Genomic DNA, 22,114 nt, shown 5'->3' on the forward strand with positions numbered 1-22,114 from the left:
TCATTATTTTTTAAGATTTCCCTACCGGAATTATTGGTCGGAAGGAGATGAGTTTTTTATGTCATTCAAAATGAACTTCATTTCGAGTGATCGCAAAGCTGTGAACAAAGGTAAAATTGAAATCTGATTTGAGAATTATTTTCGAGGCGGGAGTCGCCATTGCGAGAATGGCCCGCGCAACAACAAACTACTGTAGAGTGTGTAAAGCGGTCCCTGTCATGTATTCATACTCCTGTAACACCACCGCATGCTGAAAGTGGATAAACTATTTCTATGGAGTTTCTCAGGAACGAGAATTTATGGCGCCCAGAATATCATCACTTTATTGTTTGGTAATAATAGGGTTACTAATAGATTCCGGAGAAGGTAAGTGTCCCATTTCTAGCTTTACGCGCTTGCTTTGCTATATGTATATGTAGAGCTAGCGCGAGAGCATCTTCGCGAACGGAAGTGTTTTTGGTCGGTCAACCTATCATGGCTGACCCCCTTCCCCTCCCCCCTCCTCACTCACTGCGGGGGCCCATCACCCCGCAGGAATGTCCAAGAACCCTGACATACGACCCCTCTACTATTTGTGATAGCTAACGCACCTGATTAGTAGTGCAGTAATGGTTATCTTGACCAGAATAGATAGTTTGCGCATGGGCTTGTGACGTCGGTTTTTCCTGAAGCATCTTGGATGATGAAGCGAACGTAAAATTGTTCCAGGGGTACCCCTCTCTCTCCTCTTTGTTTTTGGCATACGATCTTGTTTTTAACCATTCATTTCTTCTGTCTCTTCCCTATTTAAACGATGTTTGTTTCAAGTCAAATGGGTCTCTAAATGTCACTCTTGCTTTGGGAATATTCATTCGCAATGACAAATAGTTTTGTAAACAGTTAGTGAGTTCCGCTAGTGTTTGTAATCTTAGCCGCAGCTGAGTTTTCCTCTTTTTCTTGTTCCCAGCAGTTGATGCACAAGCGCACTGTTTTCATCAACTCTGTAATTTGTTTGATTTTTTAAATTTGCAGTCAAACAGTAGTTGCGGCATAAACTAACCTGCCGCTATTTTTCAATAATATCAAATCGCAAGAGGAATTCTCCACAAAAAAGCGCGATGTAAACATTTCCCAAAGTCATAGATCCATTTTGTATGGAGAAAGTTATACAGTTTCTGTAATGCTATTAAGAAGACCATTAAGAAGACTTTATATAAAAGGCAGAATACTTGTCATATCATTACTATTTGGAACAATTTATATGTCACTGAAATAAAATCAGATAGTTTCATTTGATGTTAGTGTTTTTTTTGTTCAATTTTTTTTTTCAGTTTGAATATTAAAATTTTAAAATACGTTTCTCGTTTGAATTTAGATTTAAAATGTTTAATTATTTGTATAATAGAGTTGTTTTTTTAAAGAAAACTTATGTGTGAATCTTCATGTACAATCTTGTTTACATTAACATAATACTCATATTATATAACAAATTTGACCATAGTGCTCCTAATTTTTAAAAACATTAATATTAATACTCTCTAATTTCTTAATTCCTTTTATAAACGTCAAATATATTTTTTTTATTTTCTTACGTAATTGTCATTTATCCTGAGTTTTACATGCACCATAGAGAATGTTGAAAATATCTTAATTAATCTTCTTCTGGTGTGTGTATCTTTATTTATTAACTGTTTTTTTTTTTTGTTGTTCTTTCATGTGTTGCATGATAATTTAAGAATACAAGCACACCTCTTTAAGTTGATGTTCATGATTTAAACTGTATCTCCAAATTTTGTGGTTCTCCTTTTTCTGTTTTCCTATTTCACTCATGCTAAGAATTCGTGATTCATTTTTGATGGTTGCTAGTGAAAACCATTTAATCGAATGATTCTTTCTAGTAATTTATTTTGTATCTTACAAACTGAACCTTATTTATTTTATTTTATGTATCATTATATTGACATGAATTCTCTTATTCATATGCTTTTGTTCTTCCTGGCATGTTTTTTAAAAATTTGGATGCTATTTTTTGATTTCTCAAACTTTTTTTATGCGATCCAAGGTTATGTTGTGCGTTATTCAAAATTAGTGTGCTTGTTCCTTCTGAAAGCCATTTCATTCATTATTTACTTTCATATTTAAAAATTATAACTTAGTTTGTCACCTAACGTTTTATGTAATATTACTATTTTGGATATCAGTATATTAATTTTTGTCCAAGTAATATGAACTGCAATAATCTGATGATATATTTTTTTATTTTATAGAAATAATATTATATGCATATTATTTTTTTAATTCATAAATTGTATATATTTACTACAATTCTGAATACTTCACGAATAATATTTCCTGAAACCTCTCTTTCTGCGAGTTATATTTTATTGCATATGAAGTTATAAAATTAGTTATAGATTTAAATTGTTAGATACTAAAGAATGATTAATACTTTATGCATTTAAAATGATTCTTGCCTATATTACTTTATGAATTCAAACGACATACACTACAAACTAAATATTTTAAATTATAAACTTTATATAGCTACATATGCTGTATTTTACTGCTTGTATAGGTTATATTCTTTAGAATATACACATTATGATTAAGTCATTACATGCAATGAAATGTTAGAGCAATATATCCTTGTTATACATTTATTTTAATGTAAATTTTTAAGGCTGAAACTATTTTTATTTTGCTAACAGCTGTTTTTCAGATTGAAAAATTATTTGACTGTAGAAATTGACTGTAAAAAAATTTAATTACTCAGCTGTAGAGGATAGCAGAAAATTATTATAAAATTTTTCTGTGCATCTGCAAACAGCACAAATCTGATTAGGAACTATTTTCTTCAGAATTCTTCACACACATATATATATATATATATATATATATATATATATATATGTAACTTGTCAGAAGTATTCATATTTGATTTAAATAATCTATAATTGATAGATGCAAGCTCTTGTGTTTTAATAACAGCAGTGGACAAGGGAGGACTTAAATGCTTTAAGCATTAGTTTTAGGGATGCCTTCTAGAGGCAGAATAGTAGTTCCTATTTGTCTACTTTAAAGAAGTGCATTTTCCCTTCTTTGCCCAGGGAGAAAAAATGGCAAGGGAGTCAATGGCAGTATGGCAAGGATAAAAAAAAAAGGGTTCCAAATACCTTTGCTATGATCATTATTACAACGTTAAAAATCTAATCCCTGAGGTGCATCTTGCCATGGCCCTTCTGTTGTTGGAAATCTATTTTGCTTCTTTATCCTATATCATTACATAATTTCTGCTGCAAAATTACATCACAATTACAGTTATTTCCTTTAATCTTCATTGAAATCATTCTATTTCTTTGAAATTTCTGATATAATATTGAAATATCTCCCTCATCTTACTGTATATGCATGAACTTGTTTTCCTTAAATTGAAATAATGGAGGTAAATGAAATTTGACATTATACCAATATTACAACATTATCAAATCTAGTACTAGACACATCTAATAACACACTAATTGTCCATGTGCATTTGATTCTGATTTTTTTTTAATGTGAAGAATGAGAGAAAAAATATTAGCAGTTAAATTAATTAAAGAAAGATCTGTATCAATTTTGGATAATGTCAATTAAAGGGGTGATTTTATACGAACATGTTAACAAACAAGCTAAATAAATTGAGGTCATTGCACTTTATTTTAAAGTTGTAGATCTGTGGCAAATCAAATTGAGTACTAATTTTAATTATAAAAAGATATACACAAAAATTTCATCACTTTATGACAGAGCCATGAAGAAAAACTTCAGAACATGCAAAAATATAGAATAGAACATTCTCAATATTATTTAAAGCTTTGTAAAAGTTATGATTCTTGCATATAAAGCCACATGCTGTTAGAAATTAAAATGCTACACCATCTGTATGGGATAGTTGCAAATTATCTGCCAGGTGGCCTATTCACTCTGCTTACAGCTGTCATAGGCCACTTTTCACTGCAATTATTCATTGACAGTCATTTGTACTATAGAAATACCTATCCAACTGACAGTGCCGTCATGGCTCCAAATTTAGGGAAATACGATAGGCACCATGGCTTGAGGCTTTGTTTTAGCTTTTGCTTTTTCAGTTTAAATGAATGACTTGTTAAATGCTATGGGAAAATTGAGTATAAAGTGAAATTTACTTCATTTCAGTCCATAGTAAGATTATTAAGATATGTTAAATAAGAGGTTTTATTAGAAAAAAGAAATTGGAACAGCTACTAAGTTAGTAATGAAATTCATTTTCATCTTTCTTATCGAACAAGTAAAATTGAGTAATTGTCTTCTTTAATGCAACTGGAATTTAAAATAGATCGATGTTTTCTCATTCTAAGTCATTATTTCTGGCCTTCATATGTTGTAGTTAATTTTATTTCCATGGATATTACTGTCATAATTTTTTTCATATTTATCTAATTTCATTGCTTCTTTTGAATTTGTTTTTATTTCAATGAAAAATTAGGATAAATCATTATCTTCATTCTTTTATTATGTGTAGTAATGAGTAATTTTAGATCTCTCTTTCTCTTACAATTACTTTACCACTTTAAAAAAAATGCTGTTTAGAAGAAAACTATGGAAATGATTCATGGGAAATGTAGCATGAGTATTGGTGAAGATTGTCTTTTTTGTCTATTCACAGTTTGTGAAAGTTGCTGCTTTTTGCAATTTATGAAATCAAGACTATAATGCATTAATCATGAAATGAGCTCTCAGTGTTTATTATGTCAATGTTATTGTTGTCTCAACATATAAATCCCAAGATTGAATTATAATTAAATTTTTGTTTAATGTTATAGAAATAACATATTAGAAAAAAAAAATGGGATATGAATATTTTCTGGATTGTTTGGTCTAAAATATGGCCAACAAATTATTTTTATATTACAAGAAGGATACATAACTATCTATAAATAAAGTATTTCCTTTTTATGTACAATTTTAAAATATAATTATCAATTAGAAATAAATCATATGGCATCAGATTTAAATAATTTATGAACTTAATTACAAAATTTGGATCCATATATTTTTAAAGTTTAAATTGTCCTTTATTATTCAGTATGCAATCCTAATGTAATAAATCTCTATTCAGCTGTAAAAAAAAGTTGTATTTCCTCTTTCTGCCTTATTTAGTATCAACTCTGTAATATAAATAAAATGACAATGGAAGTATTCAATGATTCCTTGTTCCTTTATTTTATTACGAACTTCATTTTAAAAGAAAGATTCCTTCTAACATCCTTTCTACTGATTTGAGAGATCAGAAAACTGTTTCCATTTTGCCTACTTTATTTTATAGTATTTGATACAACCTTAAAACAGCATAAATTTTGTAGACTTAATTTGAAAAATTGCTTGAATTTTTATTTAAAAAACTATATGTTTTTAAAAAGTCTGAATGAACTAATAGATTATCAAAACAGCGCTTTATAAAAAATATTTTTAAAGCGAATTGGTGTTTATTAATCATTTATAAGGTGATTGAAATATTACTGAATTGCTTTAAACAAAGTTTTTATCATTTTCTCATACACAAAATATGATTTGTCATTTGTTGGTAGATTAATTAATTTTGTTTTAATTTTTACAAAGAATCTGGATTAGGTTCTTTGTAGTTTTAACAATACATTATTTTTACTTTTTCTTTAAATGGGTAAAATAAACATTTATTAAAGTTTTGAAGGTGATAAATTTGGAGATAAATTTGCGTTTTTACATTTTTTTTTAAGATTAAAGGTTCAGGTAATAAAAAAAAGTTTCTCCATAAAATATATTCCCCCTCCCTCTTAAAGATGATTGTGTTTAGAAGGCTGATAAGTATACGATTATTTTTTTTAATTATCCTATATAAAAAAGAATTTGAAATGATGTAAACAATTTTGTTTTTTAACATTTGGTGAAAATATTCAAATTTTGCTGGAACTAAGTGCTTTGAATGAATATGTTTTGTAAGTGAAATAGGAAAAAAATGTGTCAGTAATTTTATTCAGATAATTTTTCGATTTGCTGAATAAAATTTTTTAAAGCAAATAAATAGTTATTAAATTTTATTCCGAATTAAAAGCTTATTGGCCCGAAAAACACGAAAGCGTAGGAAGAAAATGCGATTAGTTCCGCTATTTTGGCAACTTGCCAAATGTCATGGTCATTATTTCGGAGTATCTTGATAGGCTCTTTGAACTTCAGAATAAAGGGAGAAAAAAAGGGCAGATTTTTGTTACTTGGAATCTCATCTCTGTTATTGCATTTTTTTTATGTGGTTTACTTTGTTTATCTTATTAATCAGATTTTAGAAATATTTTAATGTATTTTTTTGACAAAATTTTAAAATGAGTTTTGAAGAACTGTTTTGTTGTGTTTCTTAACTTTAGAAGTGGAAAGAACCCCCTCCCTCTATCCTTTTATTATTTTTTAAAGCATTATTGCTTAAAAATTAAGTTGTTTAATCTTTTTAAACATGCACGATTTCAATGTCATTTTTATATTATATAAATTTGATATCTTTAAATATGAAATTTCGGTTCTTTCTTAGATTAATTTGTCTTAGAATAATATTGTGGAATTAGTGTGCAAATGTTTTATTATGTAAGACGTGGAAATAACGAAATGCTTAAATGCTTCATATTGCTTTGAAGATTATTTCTTAGTTAAATTTATTTTCTAAGGGAGGAGAAAAGAGAACATGAGAGAAGGGGGGGGGGAATGAAGAAAGAGATTTTATGCTTTAAATTTTTTTATGTCTCATAATTTTTTATCATATCGAATGTTCTAAAATGTTTTTTTTTTTTTTTAAAGAAATGACACTAAAAAGAAATTAATTTTTTCCCTTTCAAAACGCTGCGGAATTGTAATTGCAGCATTTGGATGCTCCGTCATTTTTTTTTTAAACCGCATTCGTGGAAGAATCATTTTTTGAAATTTTAAAACTTATAAACAGCTTTTTTTTTTTTTTGTAATAGTCTATTGAATTGCAAATTACATAATGCGCAACATTAAAAATGAGTGTTATTTATTTTTCTCTAATTTTGACTTGACGCTTAATTTTTTTATGTAATTATTTTGAATTTTTTTTCACTCTATTGTTTGTAAATATTAGAGAGATCAGAGCTACATTTCATTTCACTACATTATTTACACGCTCAAGCTATTGAGTGCTGTTATTTTTTTTGTTTGTGTCATAAGTATTTTTCTACTGTCCGAAAACGAAAGAGAGGAAAAAAAAGCAATACGAGTATATTAATAGAGGTTATAAGTGCCACATATTTTCATCATCCGATTTCATTTCACGTCCTCTTTCTTTAGTAGGACGCTTTTCTTGCCAATACTACTTAATTTTCTGCGATTCGTGGGAGCAAAAAGGTAGCAGTACAACTTTTTTTACGCACTTGGCACTGTGCCAAGGAAAGAGGGGGAAGGGAGTGTATCTTTTCTTTCGATGTGATCTACAATATTTTTATTGCTGAATCACTAGGGGTTTTTGATATAAAGATTGCTCAAACAGAAAATGGTAAATCAGTTGCAATAAAGCGGTCCAAGAAATGTAATGGCGTTTCAAGGTGTTCCTATTTACAGGAAAAAAGATATCGGCCTCTGCCCTTTTTTTTTTTTTTTATTTGTTGATAGAGCTTGTCGTTCTATGAGGCAAGGTGGTCGTTCTTTTGATTTCTGCGTATACACTTTTTTCCTCCAAGAGAGGTTCATACGTGTTTTTTTTTTTTTTGATATACCTTTATTCTATCACATTTGCATAATAATTTGTAATTGTGTAATCTGTTTTTCTATTACCTGTGCAATATTCAAATGCCATTATGCTTCTTTTTACTCACCGATTTTTCTTTTACTCGCCTATTTTTCATATTATTGATTCTTTTCTGAAATGTTTTGCATCATTTATTTATTTACTCGATGAGCATGTCAAGTGTTAAATGAATTTGGAAAAGAAATTCGTGGTGACTTTCCGTGTAGAAATATTTGTAGAAAGATTTTAACGCATTTAGCACTATTAATACTAATATTATTAAACAACACTATTTTAATAATTAATTACTATAGTGCATTAGCATTCTATTGTTTACTACTTAAACTGATTTATTCAAATTAAGGCGTCATAAATGATGTATCTTTTGCAACATTTTTTGAAAACATTATTTAGAAAATTGTTTGGTTTCAATAATTAATTAGTAATTAAATGTATCATATGTTTATAAATGAAATTTCAGTTGCTTCAAGTATGTAATTCATTATTCATTTAAATGGAAATGAAAACCAAAAAAATTCCGAATTATGAGAGAGTGCGAATTTAACATTAACGTTTTTGTAAGTTAAAAAAATCATTGTAGTTATAAAGTAATTTTATTCTTGTTTTTTGTGAAGAAGAAGTATGCATTTTTTTATTTCTTCTGAATATTAAAAAATTATACATGGTTAATTGCTATAGTTGCTTTTCTTTTATCGAACATAATTATTTTTCCCTTCTTTCCTTGAATTTTACCTAAAATATGATATACATACCAATATCTATATTTTTTGATCGTATGTAAAGTAATCGTTTGATAGAATTTAGAATCAATTGAAAATTGACTTTTTTGGATTCCATTCTTTTATTTTTTTAGTTATTTTGGTTTTTGTTATTGGGCTAAATGTTTATTCCTTTGTTTTAAATGAAAATTTGAAAATGAGTTTTTGAAACTGTTATGGAATGCTTTTTATAATTTTTTATTTTAGATAAAATAAATATTAAATCACGTCTCCTGTGTTATTTTGTTAAAAATCTTGATCTCTATTCATTTTATTGAAAAATCCTTAGTTTTTTTTCTTTTCTATTATTTAAAATTATTTAGTGTATGACCACATATTCTTGATTTGTAAGTTCATATTTCTGGTAAGACGTGACGTTGTTTTTGTTTTCGTGAGCCATGCTTTCTGACGACGGAATAAATGAACTTTAACTAAGGACGATGCTACGCCCACTATTTGAGTAAATTAGCGTTCCTTGAACATTCGATAAACACGATCCTGTCCGGCTGTGGTTTTGAACTACATTAGATGCCTAAACTGAGACGCACATTTTGCTTAAACAATCCAAGAATTGTCTTGCCTTGAATAATATTTATTCATTTTGAGATTTTTGTCAAGATATTCTGAAATATAATTGGAAATGTTAAAAATACCGACAATCCATCTTCCCCCTTCATGCATACGCGATTTTTCATTTTAATGATATTAATGTGTATTAATTAAAAGTTTTCTTGTTTACTTTTTTTTTTCTATTATATCCTCTTCCGTTCATTTATAAACTGTACTGTCATTAAAAAAAATTTTTTTTTTCCCACAGAAGTTACTTAAGTAGAAGGAAACTTATTGAAAAAGAGTCACTTTAGGCAGATAAAAGGTTTGAACTGAGGTTCTCTTATAACAAACCTTCGGTAGAAGACTCTCCGTTTTGGAGAGACTAACATTTTTTGATTGAAACTTAAAGCGGAGTGTCTCATTGCGTTGTTAGTAAGGATTCTAGGTTCGAAACAAGAATACCTAAAAACCGTCGCGTAAACCAGTCTAATACGCCTTAAATAATTCGGGGCGAAGGTTTTTGGAGAATGGATGCCAACTCGGGTATCGTTCTCATCATCTGATCATATTTAAGAATTACGGGGTCAGTATTAAAATAGTCCTAATGTTATTCCAAACCTGATGTTAGTATTATTAAACGAAACGAAAAAGATGGAGCCGCATGCCAACTGGAATGCAGAGTTGAAGAAATTGCGACTGCAGTTATTGTGAATTTTAACAAATGTGCTTGATAACAATAGTCTACATGCAAGTTAATAATTTCACATTTTCTGAAAATGTAAATTGAGATATTTTGTCAAAAATAAACAATTTATTTTCTCAGCAGCGAAATCCACTCTTGTCGACTAAAATATGAATTTCTTACCACTTTTTGGCTTTGAAATCCAAACCGCATACCCAGGCTAGTGTAGGTACAGATATTGGTTGTGATGCAGTTTCTAGTTTTTGCGCATGAGTCGCCTAAACACCTTGTTTAATTTGGCAGTGTTTATGAGAAATTCAAAAATTAATGGTTTAAACTGAACTTGGTTAAACTCTTTTCTAACTATAATTATTCTGATTAATTTCAGTGCGAGCGATAATCACTTAATGATTAATTAAATATAAATTTTTCTACTTAACTTGCTATAATCGATTAAAAGTCATATGACTTGGAAACTGCATTACGAACCGCGATTACGAAACTGCAGCCTCGGCGCTTTTTCTTAATATATGAATTTTATTTCTTATTTATTTAGTTTTGTATGTAATATTTAAATCAATCAATAATTTAATATTTTCATGCTTTCATCTACAGCTGAAAAGTAGGAAAAGACCCTGATCATTGAGTGATTTTTTTTCCATATTCGTTGTTTTTTGAGTTAAGTTTTAACCTTTTCCAAATATTTTGATTTCATTTTTCCAAATTTCATTCATTTAACATGCGCATTTACAATACACACTTTTTTTTTCTCGAATAATGCAAATCTAAATAAAGTAGTACCAGCACCCATTTTTATCAGAAACTTGTGATTTAAATCTTTTTTTCTTTATCGAAACGTTCTCTCAAGGCAAGATTTGAGTGTACATAAATAAGTACAAAAATAGATAATGGAAAAAAAAAAACAGCGAAATATTTAATAAAAAGAATTATAAAAATTAAATTGCAGTAGATTATATTTCATGTATTTCCTTATTGTGCCATTATATATTTTTCTTTGATTATATGATTAAAGTTCTTTGAAATATTGATTAAAGTTTTTTTTTTTTTTTTTTTTGTATTTTGTCTCATCCGTTACACTACATAATTTATATTTTCCATGTGCTTTTTATAGCCTATCATTGCGTAATTCAAAATAGAAGAACAATGAACGCGTACTCGAATCGCAAGAATGATATATTTTCATTTTCCTGCTGATTTGCATATTCCGATGTAAATGAATGTTATCTTTCACAGATGATAAGTCTTACCTTCTCCTCCCCCCACCCTCTGGAAGAATCCGCATTTTGATTCAACCAATAGTTTTATCGGAGCTCTCTTGTTCAGTCATCTATCTAACAGAACACGAAGCAGAAGTTTGCTTCAGTTTCTATGGAAACAAAGGCGATATCAAACTTTCATCGAATTGACCAATTCATGTCTAATTTATATTGTGTTGAATTGATTTAAAAAAATATCTTACTCTTTATTGAGTTTTTTTTTTTAGCTTATTCGCGTTTTGTTTTCTCTTGTTTAATTAGATAATTATCTGAATTAATTAACTAATACTAAGATATTAATAAATTCCGTTTCGAAAATATGCAGTTCGACTTGATACTATTAGATAATTATATGAATTAATTAACTAATAGTAAGATATTAATAAATTCCGTTTCGAAAATATGCAGCTCGACTTGATACCATTAGTATCCAAAATTTGATAAAATTTAATTTATATAATTTATATGAAAATTGTGAGAAATGTTGACATCGCCTTTATTATTAAGGATCCAACTTGGGTGGAAAATGTTTTTGGAAATGGGGAAAAAAAAAAAAAACATTTTCTATTGTACCAGATAGCTAAAACATATTTGAAATGTCCCTATTAGAAGGGGGGGGGGGAAATCCCTGCTTATTTAACAAAAATGTAGCTAAATTTTCCATATTAGAAAAAACAGAATAAGCTAAAAAATAATGGAAATATTTAATTTTTATTTCACCTATATAACTGAAACTACATAAAATGTGACAGACCGCAAGATAAAAATTATTTTAATAAAAATTTTATGAGCATTTGAAGTCGCCATTAATGATTTTTTTTTGTCAAAATTTGTCTATGTTTTGAATTTAAAGTGCCTGTAAAACAGGTCTAAATGAAGTTATCTTAAAATTCGCAGTGTATCACACTTTTAAAGATTTTGGATACATTAATACCAAATTTCAAGAAATTTTATTGAATTGAATTTGAGATATCATGTATTCCGTGAATCAATCACAGTGAAATATTTAATCTTCAGAAAATGCTTTTATATATTGTATTTGTTAAATTAGTTCATTCAAATGTGCTGGAAACAAATGTAATTTTCAAGCTTTATTATCAGAAACGCCAAAAAATAGCCAACTAGGGGTGAGTAGGTTGAGAGTTAATATAAACGTATCAAATATTATTTTAGAGAATTTTATAGCTAAAATTTAAAAAAATCACTCATTTTCGGTTAAAAATACCACCGTTTCCGATTTCATTTTTATTTGTTGTGTATTGTTGAAACTACTGTATCTATAGTTCTATCTTACATATATTAAAAACAAAGTCTATTTTAGAATCTACGAAGTTTGGACTTCAGATCATTAAAAAAAAAAAAAAAAAAAAAAAAAAAATTCAAATGTTACGAGAAAAAGCATCTTTACAACCAAGTCGGATACCGTAAATTGTTGATAGAAAATTTTAAAGTTTGTATACTAGCTTATTATGCTGATTGAATATTTTAAAATTTTATACAAAAAAAAATAATGTTTTTTTGGGGGGGGAGGGGGAATGGAGGCTAGCATGATAAAATACGATACATATTTTGCTCTGCTTAAATTTTTTTTTTCACCTTATAATGTGTTCAAAATATCCCTTCTATTGTTAATTCACATTTGATTTCGGTTTTCTGGTTCCGAAATTAAAATATATCTGTAACATAAGGCAAAAAATGATTTTGACTTGACGATTTTGATTTTGATTAAATCTTGCTGATTTCTTTTTGCACGTCTTTGGAATATTGTCAGTTTATCTCTGTAAAGCAATCGCTGCTCAAATACTATTACAAAAAGCATAATAATTGGCGATTGTTATCTTGGCACATTAAACAAGGATCTTCTTTATTGATATAGACTTAACGATGGTGAGAGGGTTTATTTTTCAGCTGCTGCTTTTTTCTCCTTTCTCTGCTCTTTTTTGATGTTAGTCTTTTTTTTGTGTGTGCATTGGACGTCTTCTCATTTGCTGTTTTTACTACCCCATCAAACGTTTTAATGTTATTGTCATCTTGTTGAGAGGGTTGCAATATGTAATTTAAGATCGGTGCTTCATAGAATATACAAAGAGTGAGCTTTGTTTGGGTTTTACGACCTTACTCATTAGATATGAAACAAAACATGCCTACATTTTTTGATAGGTTGAAAAAATTTTATTGTGAAAAATATTTCAAATTTCGTTAAAAAGTGCGAAATTGAAATTTTTGAGTGCCATATACTGTAATATACCATTTTAAAAATAACGGTTTAAATAATAGTAAAAGCAGTAATATATGTATGTATTAAATTTCGAAACTAGTTTTGTTGCATTTCGTTATTTAATCATTCAGATTTATTTTTTAGGAATCGTTGAAAATAGGTTAATATCTGTTTCAATTATTAACACAAAAAAAGTTATCGTCTGTTATTTGTTTAGCTATGGGTGTTAAAAAAATATGTGAAAAATATTTTTAAATATTATTTTCATGATTTTTTTTTTTTTTTTTTTGTAAAATTTGTTGTTCTTTGCTACTATCTAAGTAGCCCAGAAAATTATTTGTCTTCTAATAGTTTCAAAATATAGATCTTTCAGATCCTTACTTTCGTATCTTGATTGGCTCTTGTAGATTTTTCAATTAATAATTATATTAATTACATTTACTGGACTGATCACAATTTGATTAAGTATAAAAATTTTCTACTACAAATGAATTAAAATCAAATCATATTTGAAAAAGGAGGAAACTTTAAGGGTAGCGTATTATATTTCCCGTTTAATATAAAATTTTGTAATAGAAAATTCGAATAAATCGTTTTTATTTGAATTTTCCGAGCTGTGATTTTGTCAGATTCACAGTTGCCAGAAAATTGTAGAAATTTTAGTTTTAGCTATCGATTCATTAAATATATTTAATTAACATAATATCGATTACTTTAGCAGATTTCAGGAATATGTTGCAGGATATGCTACATTATAAAACCCGGATCTGAAACTTCCAAACGATTTCAAAAAATTTTATCGGAATATTTAAAAATATTATTATTTTCTTTTTAGTTCTAGTCATTAGCGTATTGTTAATGATCGTTGTTTTATTTAACTCGGAATTTTATTTGTCCTTTGTAATAAATTTTGAAATTTTGAACTTTTTTCTTTTTAGTTTAATTTCAGTATCAACTTAAATATAAGAATTTCCTTCTTGCCAATTGTATTCTGTAATTGCTTTGAAATGTAAAATTTTGATGTACTTTTTATAAAACCGGTACATGTAATTTACATCTTTTGATATCAAACTGTGTAATTATGGAATTCTTTGGCACGAATATTTAAAAAAAAAAATATTCCTACATAAAATTCATATTACTTAAAGATATTCCTTATTGGAATCGACATAATTAATATGAAAAATATTTATTTTTAGGCCATATTTTGAAAAGCTTAATCTGTACACTAAATTTGTCTCATTAACAAAGAGCTTTTTTCTGAATTTTTTAATAAATGCCCGGATAATATTTAGGATATTTTGACATCATGATTTGAAGTGTAATATCTTTATGATTTGTCCTTTGATGTGTGCGATTTGTATATCAAATGTATGAGGAGACCGAAGCTGAAGTTATATATTGGTCAGATTATTTAAACAAGGTCAGAACAATAGTGTCCCAACTAAGGAAATTTAGAATTAAAGAGGGAGAAAATAAAAGGCATGATTTTGGTAATATTGGTTAATCGCCTACATAGTTTAAACTCTTTAATCAAATATCTTTTATCGTATTTTTATTTTGTTTTCCGTTTGAATATATTAATTATTTCTTATCTGGAGTTTTATAAGATCGTGTTAAATATATTATTATTAAAGTAATTAATCGTGGAATTTTCAGTAAAATTCATTAAAAGAAAATTTTGACGAAAATTATATTTGGTTATTTTTTTCTAATATTCTCATCAAAAACTAGTGATTTATTCCAGATTTTCTGTCTAGTATGGGCTATATTCAAATCACAATATAGATATAATTGATACGGAATAAAAAAAATTAAATCGCACTTTTTATGAAATGCGAGCCCTTTTATTGATTTCAAATTGTTTATATAAAATACTGTATGATTAATTGTACATAGTGTTATAGAACTGAAACAATCCTATTGTTTTAATAACTTTACTGAATATTCACTTAAATCTTCTATTTAATAATTCTTTCTATTATTCAAAGAACAGAAAAGAAAAAAAAAAAGGGGGGGGGGGGAGATTTGTTTCAGTTATAGGTCAGTTTTATTTTTCGGTCGATTTTTTTTTGTAATTAAAACATCTAAGTGATTCATCATCATATTTAATCACCCTTTTAAAGATTAATTCTTTTCTATCCCCTTTAAGTTTTAAAATCAATTACCAGTGGGGGGGGGTTACTTTGTACGTCTAAAAACAAATATCATCCTGTTTATAATGTCAATAAATTTTGTCAGTGTGAAACTGGCGCCAACTTTCTTATATATATAGATATATATATATATATATAATATTATTTATGGATACATGGAACTTTTTTTTTTTTTGCCACGACAGTCTAGTTTTAAGTGAGAAGGATAGAAAAGAGGTTTAAATTTTATCATCACGAACAGGAAAAACAGGCACTCCATTCCGCAAATTACGGAGTGCGTGTTCTTTTGTAGGACCCAGAAGCGCTAAAAAGCAAGGGAAAAAAAAAAAAAGGATTAAAACAAATCGATTTCTTTACCACACCGTTTCAACTCGTACATCCGCATTCTTCCTGTTAGTGGCCAGGGGAGAAATAACAGATGAAAAAAAAAAATCCCATTCAATAAACGCATTTTTGCTACATTGTATCAAGTTCAAGCTTCCATACACGTTTTAGATGCTTTTTTTTTATTATTTTTTAAGCTCCATCAAATTTATGGCTCAATTGTCACTAATTTCTGGTTATCACTTAAACGTTTGCTTCCAAAGAAATTTAGCTGAGTTAAATAATCTGAAGAAACACTACGAGAATACACTCGATTTTTTTTTCTTCTTATTTATTTATTTCATTTCTTTCTCCTCCGCTGCTGGCTTGTCATTCAGTGTTTTTGAAGCGGTCATAGGAGAAAAAGTTTTTGTCGATATTGAAGAGGCAAAAAGCACTTACTTCTCAAGGTCATATCTCAGCTAAACGTGTTTTCGTTTGTTTTAAAAGCTTTTGGGGAAAAAAATATAAAAAAAAAGGAGAGATAGTATGATATCTCATTATCATTTTCTTTTTGGTTTGTTAGCTTCTTTCTGCGGTATCCGTCTTGTGTCCTGCGTTCAGTCAACGCGTGTTGTTTACAGTTAGTGGCTGCTGTGTGAGTTCTCGGATTGGTAATTAATGCCATAAACAAATAAAGACTGGTTTAGTAATTTTATTGCGTTGAGAGTTAACATGATTCTCTAGCATGAGATTTAAAAACCATTTATACATTTGATTTTTATATTCGTCGTTTAATTAATAAGTTAAATTAGCTGTCTTAGTATTATTGTTTTCCATTTTATACGATGTTTACTGTTATTTAAAAATATAAAAATTGATTTGGAAATAAAACACATCAAAATATGATATCCAACTCGCCAAGTTCATGATATTAATTGAAATTGAATTATCAAGAAATGAGAGATAAAGTATGAAAGAAAATTCAACCAATAATTATCTTACATTCGGCGCTAATCAATGTGAACTCATAATTACTAATTACTAGTCGCCTTTGGCGACCAGTTGTTTCGCCAGGAATTTTGGTTGCATTTACTTTCAATTAAATTTTTAATGTAATTATTAAAAATAAATTATTCATTATTAATATGTATAATTCCTCGGAGTAAGTATTAATTTTAAAACACGAAAACGTAATTTTCCAGATAATATTAATTTTTTAACTTTCATTAACCAACTTTTTAAACTGTAACTGTAATATACATAAATATAAAAAAATTCCTCACGACAAGATGGAAGGCAAAGGTACATTCCTTTAATCTAAGTTAATATCTGGCAATATAAATTATTGATGTTAGAAACAGTCAAAATGAGGGCTTGAAAATTACTTTTCAGCTTCTAACTTCTAAGATATTGCAATTATCGAAAACATTAAATGTAAAAGTTGCTTGTCTTAATGAGGCGCTATTTTGTCTAATTGGATTTATTTTTCCATCTTCAAAATCAAGAAAGTTATAGCGAAATGAAAATTTCCACTCCTTTGAGCTAGATGGGCCATTTACGAACTCGTTCGAGATTTTTACATTTCTAACAACACATCCCAAGCCAGTTAAAATCCAAACAAAATTACTCTAATTATCCTGTTCACAAGATAACATGGACAAAGCGTTCACGCATGCATATATATATATATATATATATATATATATATATATATATATATATATATATATATATATATATATATATATATATATAATAACTTTTGAACGAAGGGGGGTTTCTGGTATATGATCGGTACTGAAATAATTTTCTGAAGTTTTGTTATGAAAACCATTGCAATAGATAATCTTCCTATAGGAATCTCACTAGCAGGAGTCTTCTTCCATAATTTCCTATAATAGAAGAAAATCATGCAATTAAATATTGAAAATAAAGAATGAAAGTGGTTTGGATTTCAGAGCAACAGTGTGCAATCTATTATACATAGTAAGGTTAAAAAAATTGCTGCAATTCAAGAATAACTTGCATGATTATTAAATTAACGTCGGTATTATTATTATTATTTGAGAAGGCATTTTGAGATGGTGTAAAAAAATGTGGGGAAAACGTCAAATTTTTCTCCTAAGTTTTAATTGAAATTTTGAGAAGATAATTCCTAACTGCACATTGCCACCTTTCATATTATATCTGTACCAAATTTGGTAGCTCTAGGTTCAATGGTCTACCTTGTAGACCACCAATAACACCCCCTACTTCAGTATTAGTAAACATATGTATTGCATATTCCTGGCCATACTTTTAACTTTTTATTTAAGGCGTGATGAATGCATATTAATCCAATGAACTTGATCAGATTCAAGTCTCGATTCTATTTATTTTATAAGATTTTTATCCTAGTTTTGGAATTCATTTAGGAAAGCAGCGGAGATTTATATTAGAAATATCGGGGATACATATATATGATTGCCCTATCTTTTTATTGGCCCATCTCTTGTTTAAGGAGAAACGACTTTAATTTATCTGGATCTACATCCCGTTCTGAAACAACACAGAGGTTATTTTGCTAAGGACTCGGTAATTTTTGTCGGGCTGAATTCCTTACAGTGTAATTTATATGGGCCCACCATGACATCCCGCCCCAGTTAACATGTTAAACTATAGTGAGATGACTTGAATGGCATTTGAATCGGTACCCGCATCTCCAGGCCACCACTCCACTTTAATAGAGGGATATTTCATTCCCATTATTTCAACGTGCCCTAGGCACCTTACATATCGGTTCTTGGGTAGAATCGGGTTGCAAACCTGGAACCTAAAGTCCCAAACCCAGTAACTTACCTCCAGACCACTGCCTGCCCTGTAAAGAGATGTAAAAATTTGTTTCTTTTTTATGAAATAGAAATATACTTCTCGTTTTTCATTAAACGTGATTAGCGGAGAGAAACGGGATTCATTTAGAAAATATAATTTTAAAATTTAGTCTTGTTGTTTCATTTATTGAGATTTTTGCAAAATTATTCAAGATGATTAAAACATTAAAGCAAATTTTTAAAAGCGAAATAACTACATTTCTGTGTAATTTTTATAATATTTTTTTATGATCGTGAATTATCATTAATAGACTGTCTTGTATTTTGTACTAGCCGTCTTTGATGATCGGCTTGTTCCCTCTGAATACATTTTTTTCTTCTTTCAGTCGTAGTTTATCTTTTATGTAAAATTTAGTGTTTATTGTTTCTTTAAAATTATTTTATTAGATTTCAAAATATGACAAGCCTCTAATCCGCATTTTTTTAGTAATTTTGCTACTGTTTTGTTCACTGTCTAAATAAATGGCCCGATGGAGTTAAGTAACTGTGCGTGTCATTAAGTTATCGGCAAAATTTCACTTTCTTATTCCTTGTGCAAAATAATGCATTTCCTTTCAACGTAAAAATGGTACGGTGTATTTTACGCTGAGCAGCATATTAGCTGAATTTAAGCAAAAAGAATTTTAGATCAGCATTGTAATTACTGAGCTTACTGAATATATTTCCTTGTATAATTAATATCTTAGAGAACTTAAGGCATAGCTTTCTACAATGGAAAACAAAGAATATGTAAATAATTCTTTTGTGCAAATAATGACTGTGGTTTGAATTTAATATAAGTAATAAAAAGGTATTGTGAATTAAAATATTTTCGAACTTTTATTAAAATTAAAGGGATCAAATTGAAGACAGTAAATCATTAATTTTTTTTTTAATTTTAACTTCGTACAAAGAAATGATAATATTTTTGGAAATTGTAGATAAAAAAATTCCAAATTTCTGCTTAATTTTCGATTTGTCAAATTTTTAATTAAATTTTTTGCAAAGTAGTTCCAAGGGGCACATTCCCACCTTCCAAAATATATTTGCGCCAAATTTAATCTTTTCGAGATAGATTGCGCACCTTATGAGTAAAAAATATCATTGCAATGCAATATCTCCGAAAAAAAAACATGTGCCGTATGGAATGGATTATTTGCTTAGTGTAAAAAAGGCTCTAACCAATACGTTTTCTTTTATAAATAATATATATATATATTTTTTTACATATTTCACTTCATTTGTTTTATAGAAATCAAAAAACTGTAAAATTTCTATAAAAATGGGCGAAATTGTTTAAAAAAATAAGCATGAAAATCCTTTTTGCATTTATTTGATTACAGTTTCAATCATTGTGATGCTGAATATGGTATTTCTTAAGTTAGATTCAATACATGTCATTTTAGAAAGACATATTTTTAAAGACAAATAAAGAGTCTCGTTAAGACAAATAAAGAAATTGTCTTTAAAATTAATTTTAAAGAGAAAACCCCATTTTTTAAAAATTAAAATCATTTGCAGGCTGAGTTTAATTTTAATAAAGGTTATGGATTAAAATAAGGTTTTAAATTTAAAATTGTGTCCAGTATTTTTTATAATTAATAATTAAAAATAATCAGATAAACAAAATTAGCATTAAGTAACGTATATATAAGGATTCAAATAAAATATCCAAATAATCACTGTCAAAATGTAAAATAATTAACTTTTACTTCTTAATTGTGTTTATGGGTTTAGAGAATTAAGTTTTTTGTTTTAAATGTTAACCTAATTAATATTTATTTTAAATTGATTTCTGTCTTAGATTTAAACTTTTTGGCCAGTAACGCTCTTCCTTCCTAAAAAATATCAGTCTGAATTTTTCAGTTTGCTTAATTTTGTTTATTCTCTTTTGAATATTTGGAAGTGTGTGTGTGTGTATGTGTGTGTGTGTGTTATCTCAATTGATCAGAAAATTTCTCGTTTTTTTTTTTTTTTTTTGCTGACATTTTTGAAATTTTCTTAAATGAAATGGGTGGGTAACATCTTCAATATAGTATATCCAATTTACATATTTTACTTTTTACGCTTGGCTCATTATTTTTATTTTTTTATATAAAATAATATCGCAATCTTAAACGTTTCTAAGTTTTAATAAACAATTTAGCTCACTAAAATTTAACTTCTAACTTTTATTGACTTTATCATATTTTTCTTATACTTTTCTTATTCTTTTCTTTTATATTTACCAAGTTTTAATGCAACAGCAGCCTTGCTGTAATATTTTCGATGAAAAATTGGGATTTTCTGATTTGAATCTCGCTTGATCCCTTTTGATGGACCGTTTAGCTTCTTGCCAGAATCTTTTCCATTGGTTTTTATTTTTTGCGAGATAATCATATCGGATTGGAACTGCCAATAAATCAGATGTAATGCGCGAGTAATAGTGTCCTTATCGTATTCTTCTACTGACCTTCCATAGTATGCAAATTGTGTCGTTTTCGCAGTCTTTGAAGAGCGATTGAAGTGCTTGGCGAGTGTATTTATCTTGGCGATTAATACTTCGCCGTGATGTCCGCTTAACTTTCCCCCAAATGAGACGAATGGCAGATGCATATTAACAAGCGTTCCGATAACATGCAGTTTTTTTTTCTTTGATCTTAACCGTAACTAGACATGTTTTTGTTATTGTAAGAATCGCAACCCCGTCAGCATCATTAAGGTAGTACAATCGAAAGAAAAGTAGTACGATTTTGTAAATTGAAAAACCGGAGTGTTTGTTTTGAAGAAAGAATTCAATTCTTTAAGGTTTTGAATTTGATTTTGAAGTTTATGGCACTAGAGCCAGATTTGGCCATACTGCGCCAAACATATGGCAAAAAAGGTTCTTTAAGGTACTTCACATAAATTTATTTTATTATACGAATGCTGCGAAAAAAGTGATAATCTATGTTAGGTTGCTCTGAAGTTCTTTTTCTTGCCATTTTGTTCCATTATTTTTCGGAGCTAAAAGTACGGTCATTTTCTTGATTATTTCGTAAATGAAAAATTTGGCTTGATTACAATTACAGTTACAAAACTAATTTTAATAAATTACGAAAAAAAGAACATAAAAGCTCATCCATTGAAATATTAAAAAAAAATTTTAATATATCATTCGTTGGAATATATGTGATGTTCTCAATATAAATTCATAATTTAGTTTGGCTACGAAACTTTTTTCATATCTTCTGAAAATATAGTAAAATGTGCCCTCTGAATATGATTGATTGATATAATTAAAAAAAATTGTTTTTAAAGAAATTTTTATGTGTAGGTGTAAATGTTATTAATTTTTAGAATGGAAGGGTTTTGAAATTTTGCATACTTATCAGTAATTAATTGTAAGCACTTTGCGGGAGAAAATATATGAAAGTCTTATAATGAAAAAGTTGGGCGGTTGTTTTGAAAATGAATTCAGTTCCCTAAAGTATTGAACATAAATATATTTTTATTATACGAATGCTGTAAAAAAACTGATAAAATACGTTAGGTTACTCTGAGAAGTCTTTTTC

General features: G+C 28.3%; 1 protein-coding gene across 1 annotated transcript in view; it reads left to right on the top strand.

The window, feature by feature from the left end:
- Positions 1-240: 240 nt before the first annotated feature.
- LOC129989168 (protogenin-like) overlaps positions 241-22,114 on the top strand; it is a 97,389-nt gene continuing 75,515 nt past the window's right edge. Inside the window, exon 1 of the mRNA XM_056097533.1 lies at positions 241-366. Within this exon, the coding sequence (XP_055953508.1) occupies positions 300-366 (67 nt within the window). The 5' untranslated portion in view covers positions 241-299. The remainder of the gene's footprint in view (positions 367-22,114) is intronic.

The sequence above is a fragment of the Argiope bruennichi genome, chromosome 10, assembly GCF_947563725.1.
Source record: "Argiope bruennichi chromosome 10, qqArgBrue1.1, whole genome shotgun sequence".
In the NCBI taxonomy this organism is placed as follows: Eukaryota; Metazoa; Arthropoda; class Arachnida; order Araneae; family Araneidae; genus Argiope; species Argiope bruennichi.